At 47.5% G+C, this 5,837-nt stretch overlaps 1 protein-coding gene across 1 annotated transcript; it reads left to right on the forward strand.

Moving 5' to 3' along the window:
- The first annotated feature begins 818 nt into the window (after positions 1 to 818).
- On the forward strand, positions 819 to 5,587 carry LOC147097891 (homeobox protein Nkx-3.1-like). Its single transcript, XM_085970844.1, has 3 exons — positions 819 to 1,168; positions 3,869 to 3,878; positions 4,724 to 5,587. The coding sequence occupies exons 1-3, from the start codon at positions 877 to 879 to the stop codon at positions 5,088 to 5,090; spliced, it is 669 nt and encodes a 222-aa protein (XP_085826970.1). The 5' UTR covers positions 819 to 876; the 3' UTR covers positions 5,091 to 5,587.
- The last annotated feature ends 250 nt before the right edge of the window (positions 5,588 to 5,837 follow it).

Genomic DNA, 5,837 nt, shown 5'->3' on the forward strand with positions numbered 1-5,837 from the left:
CCCAGAGACACACCCACAACCAGACACACACAGACACACACACAGACACAGACACACCCAGAGACACACACCCACAACCAGACACAGAACCAGACACACCCAGAACCAGACACACCCCCACAACCAGACACACCCCCACAACCAGACACACCCAGACACACACCCACAACCAGGCACACAGACACACACATATACACAGACACAGCACACACACATAACAGAATTGGCTTCTAAGAATAAAAAAGCAAAATACTGAAAATGACAGAAACCTTGAAATAAAAACCACAAAATGTTGTAAACACTGAGCGAGTCAGGCAGCGTGTCAGGGGAGAGGGAGGGATGGCGTTAACTTCACCAGCCGATAGCCTGAATCATTAACCGTTGCGTTCCTTCTCCACAGACGCTGCCTGGCATCCCAGGATCATTTGCTCTGGACGGAGAGGAATTCTTTGGGCTTCTAATACAGACCCTCTCCCCCAAAAACATTTTAAAACAAGGCTGTTGGGGGGGGGGGGGGGGGGGAGAGGTTGACGACACCGAACTGCATTCAGACCTATCACTGCTCCCTTGAGCCCTGTCCCCTCCCAGAGTTCTCTGTAAAGACTGTCGGTGTATTCAAAGCTCAGTACAGACTGCGATGGTGACAACAGATACACCACATGTTGCTGGGATGTCCCTCAAGGGGAGGGGTTGAGCTGTGCCCTCCCTCTCATCTATCCTGCTTCCCAGTCCCTTGTATAAAGTCAAGTGTCCAAATTACACTCTGGGAAGTTGCATCTGGTTCTAGGTTGTCCCGCAAGCCCACAACTCCAGCAGATCCTGGGAAGGATTTTTTTTTTTTTTTTTTAAACCAGCCCCTTGCCAATAATAGAAAGCATGTCCCTCTCCACAAAACCCTTCACACCCTTTCTCATCCAGGACATCCTGTCCCTGAAGGAGGCTCCGGGAGCCCGCTGTCAGAGAGTGCCTGCTCCAGAAGGAGATCCAGGCAAGTCCTACCAGAGCCGCTGGCCAGGGGGCAGAGGGGGAGCCGGCGAGAGGGGCAGCCAGACCGCCAGACGCGAGAGGATCGGGCGAGATTCAACCTCTCGGCTCATCGCAGGAGCAACCGAGGTTGGGGATCGTGTCAGAGCAGCACATGTGGAAGTAAGAGGTAGGGGAGCACAGCTGGAGAGTGAAGGACTCTGTGCGGTTCAGATCATTCAGTATCGACGCTCAATCCTGTGGACCCTTTCGCCTTCTATTTGCTTCCGTTTACACGCCTGGTCTCCAGATAATTACTAATTCAATGCATGTGAAAACAAATAACAGTTCATTAAATCCCAATTAAATTCTCCTCTACAACTGGGACAGATTATCTCTCAGTTGTCAGCTCTGTTGGACCTTGTACCGAACCCTTAATCAATCTTTTCTCTTTACAGCAGCTATGGGACCTAATGTGTATTTTTTATAGCATTTTCTGTTTTTATTTCAAGTCTCTCTCCCACCCCCGCCCCAGGTTGTTATTTGATAATTTTATCTTGTTGCAATCAAGAAAGACTTGCATTTCTATAGCGCTTTTCACGACCTCAGGACGTCTCAAAGTGCTTTACAGCCAATGAAGTACTTTTTGAAGTGGAGTCACTGTTGTAATGTAGGAAACACAGCGGCCAATTTGTGCACAGCAAGCTCCCACAAACAGCAATGTGATCATGACCGGATAATCTGTTTTAGTGATGTTGATTGAGGGATAAGTAAAGGCCAGGACAGTTAATTGTGATATTAATTAAGGACAGTCAAGGGATTTGTAGGGATTACCTAAATAACTTATACAGTCAGGGTGCACTTTTTGAAAAGTTCTTCAGATTAATATTTTGATGCTTATCTTATTTTTTAAAATAAGCACCTGCAAGGCAGAATTTGAGTTACAGTCTGAAGGTCCTGTGAATATATTACAATGAAATTATATTGGAACACGGACCCTTAACTGTGAAGAATTTTTTTTAAAACCCATAAAATGATTTGTAACTGGTCCAGCCCATCTGGTTAAGAGGAAAAAAATCGATCCAACTTTGTTTTTGCTTGCGGAGGGAGGGGAACGAGTTAAAACAAAACATTTAAAAAGCTACCTGTTCCGCTTGCCTTGACTGAAGTAGAATACAGTCAGTGTAATGTTACAGTTCAAACAATCTAGTCCAGATGTTTATTAGAAACCAACACACCGAACTTGCATTTATATAACAACTTTCATTTTCTCAAGATGTTCCAAAGCACGTCATAGCCAATGGTTTTCTCTAAGTGCAGTGACTGTTGTGCTGTAAATGTGGCAACTCATTTATGCACAGCAAGGTCCCACCAACAGCATGAGTTGAATGACCAGATCATTGCAATGTTGGCTGAGAGGTGAATGCTGAGCAGAAGATCTTCACGCACATCTTCCAGTGCTGCCATGGGACCTTTAACGCCCACCTGAACAGATAGACGGGGTCTAGGCTTAAGGTCAGCACCTCCGATAGTGCAGCGCTCCCTTGGTACTGCACTGGGAGTGTCAGCCTGGATTCTGTGCTCAAGTCTTTGGAGTGGGACTCGAACCCACAACCTTGCGACTCAGAGATAAGCGTGCGACCAACTGAGCACTTCAATGACTGTGAGGTAGGGACCACCACCCAAACTTGGAACTTAGCTTCTCGACTACAAAGTCATTTACTCACAGAGTTCCCCCATTGGGATCATTCCTTGTGTTGTGAGTATGATTGGCCGAAATTAGTCACCATCGACAACACAAGGCTAATGATGGTTTGCATCAGAAATCCCTGAAATGTAGACTGGGTAAAAGGGGCACATTCTCTACTTCCGTAACTGCAGTCGTGGAATTTGGGATGGGACTAAAACCTCCCTCATAAGGGCACCACACTTTAGGAGGGACGTGAAGGCTTTGGAGAGGGTACAGAAGAGATTTACTAGAATGGTTCCAGGGATATGAGATTACAGTTCCGTGGAGAGACTGGAGAAGCTGGGGTAGTTCTCCTGCGAGCAGAGAAGGCTAAGAGGAGATTTGATAGAGGTGTTTAAAATCATGAAGGGTTTAGATAGAGTAAATAAAGAGAAACTGTTTCCAGTGGCTGAAGGCTCGATAACCAGAGGGCACAGATTGAAGGTGATTGGCCAAAGAACCAGAGGCGACAGGAGGAAAACTTATTTATGCCAATGTGTGGTTAGGACTTGGAATGCGCTGCCTGATAGGGTGGTGGACACAGATTCAATAGGAGCCTTCAAAAGGGAATTGGATAAATAGTTGAAGGAGAAAAAATTGCAGGAATATGGGGAAAGAGCGGGGGAGCGGGACTAACTGGATTGAGCTAGCGCAGACTCGACGGGCTGAATGTCTGTACTATTCTATGATTCTAAAGAATAATCAAGCACTCCTGAGACTGCAAGAGTGTTATCTCATCTTGAATTTCAGATGCTCATATTGTTTTAGGGGTTTGTGAGGTCCCTCTGAAGGTGGGGTGGGTGGGGGGGGGGGGGGCGGATTCAGCCTCTCCACTGCACCGTCCCCTCTGCTGTGTGTCAGGATGACACCAGCCTCTCTCGCCCTTCAATCTGCCCTCTCCGAGCTGCTTTCGCACACTCAGCTCTCAGCCTGCAGTGCTCCCCACCTGTGAAGCTTCAGATTAAAATAACACAGCAGATACTGATTGAAAGAAAAACACAAATATGTGACTCTGCTCATTGCTGTGAGCTACCAAAAACATATCAGGCACCATTTCAATATATTTATGTCAATTAACAATGTGATTGCTTGCATGTTTTAAGATGACATCTGAACCATATATGTATATATAGTGTGTGTGTCGGAATAACAAAAGGGCCATGTGGGTGGGAGTGACTGGAGAGGGGTGTATATGTCAGCCTTGGCTCAGTGGCAGCACTTTCATCGGAGTCAGAAGGTCGTGGGTTCAAGTCCCACTCCGGAGACTTGAGCGCGTAAAGCAGGCTGACACTCCAGTGCAGTGCTGAGGGATCTCTGCACTGTCGGAGGTGCCGTCTTTCGGATGAGACGCTAAACCGAGGCCCCGTCTGCTCCCTCCGGTGGACGCAAAAGTTCCCGTGACATTATTAGAGCAGGATAATTATCCCCAGGTTCCTAATAAATGTTTATCCCTCAACAATCAGCAAAACAGATGATCTGGTCATTATCACATTGCTGTTTGTGGGAGCTTGCTGTGCACAAATTGGCTGCCGCGTTTCCTACATTATAACAGTGACCACACTCCAAAAAGTACTTCACTGACTGTAAAGTGTTTTGGGATGTCTTGAGGTCATGAAAGGTGCTGTATAAATGAAAATCTTTCTTATACGTAGGTGGGAGTAACTGAAGGACTGGTGTATGTAGGCGGGAGTGGCTGAAGAGGGTATAATATATATATATATATTTTAGATATATTTCTTAAGGCTAAAGGGATCAAGGGATATGGGGAGAAGGCAGGGACAGGGTACTGAGTTTGGATGATCAGCCATGATCTCATTAAATGGTGGAGCAGGCTCAATGGGCCAAATGGCCTACTCCTGCTCCTATCTTCTATGTTTCTATGTTTCTATGTATATATCTTCCCCTTTCAAGTCACTCTGCCCATCCCCATATCTTTCCTTTTAATTCTTGGACCACCGTGTAACACGGGCTTCTGTTTCTATTAGGGCTCCAAACAGAATCTGGTCAGTCAAGCGCCACCGGCCACGAGAGGTCCACTGTCGCCCCCAGGGATCCGAGGAGCCCCAAGAAGAAGCGCTCCCGAGCGGCCTTCTCGCACGCCCAGGTGCTGGAGCTGGAGCAGCGGTTCGACGGCCAGAGGTACCTGTCGGCCCCGGAGAGGGCCGATCTGGCCGGGGCGCTGAAGCTCACCGAAACCCAGGTCAAGATCTGGTTCCAGAACCGCAGGTACAAGACCAAGAGGAAGATGCTGGCGGCCAGCCAGGGCGGTGCTGTGGTCAAGGAGCGGGCGGGCAGGGTGGGCGGCAGCTCCCGAGCACCATTTCTATCAACCTACCAAAGCTACCGACACTATCCCTACTTGTACTGCCTGGGACCTTTCACCCCGGCCATCTGGTAAAGTCGGGCAGGGATGTCGGATGACGCACTTCTGCCAGAGAAACTTTAAAAAAGTATTGATGGATTGAAAACAGCAAGAGCATTACATTCCAGGGTACACTTCAGTCACTAATACATTAAAAAGGACTTTAAACTAGGCTTTCACCATGCTTCAATTTGTTAAACTTTGTTAACCATCAAGAGCAGCCATAATATTCACTTGCAAGTACCCCAGGGCCAATCAATTCTGGTTGTTTTGATGCACTGTGCATCTTCACCACGTGGACTGCAGCGGTTCAAGAAGGCGGCTCACCACCACCTTCTCAAGGGCAATTAGGGATGGGCAATAAATGCCGGCCATCCCATGAAATAATTTATTTAATCACTGGGTGGTTTCTTCACTTCACATTCAGTCCGAGCCCCCCACCCCACCTGTGTTGGCAGCAAAATGAATGAAACTGTAATTCGATATTATCTCAGCAACATTTGTAATAAAGCGAGAGCTATTTTTTTGTAGTATTTCTGGAGCCAATGTGTTTTATTTAATCCTTACAATGGGGTGGTACTGGGGAGCTACCGACACACCAAATCTTTTTTGAATTGATTCTTGGGATGCGGGCAGGCATCGCTGACAAGGCTGGCAGGATCCACACACACTGCGCTGGAGCTGCACTCTGCGTGATGGTCATGCTCAGGGTTGCAGGAGTGACAGTCTGCCTCCACTAGCAAATGGTTTGCTCCAGTGTCAGGGCGCAACCCGGGCCAGAGT

This window comes from Somniosus microcephalus, chromosome 30, assembly GCF_052327205.1.
Source record: "Somniosus microcephalus isolate GS21.2 chromosome 30, FLI_Smic_1.0, whole genome shotgun sequence".
In the NCBI taxonomy this organism is placed as follows: Eukaryota; Metazoa; Chordata; class Chondrichthyes; order Squaliformes; family Somniosidae; genus Somniosus; species Somniosus microcephalus.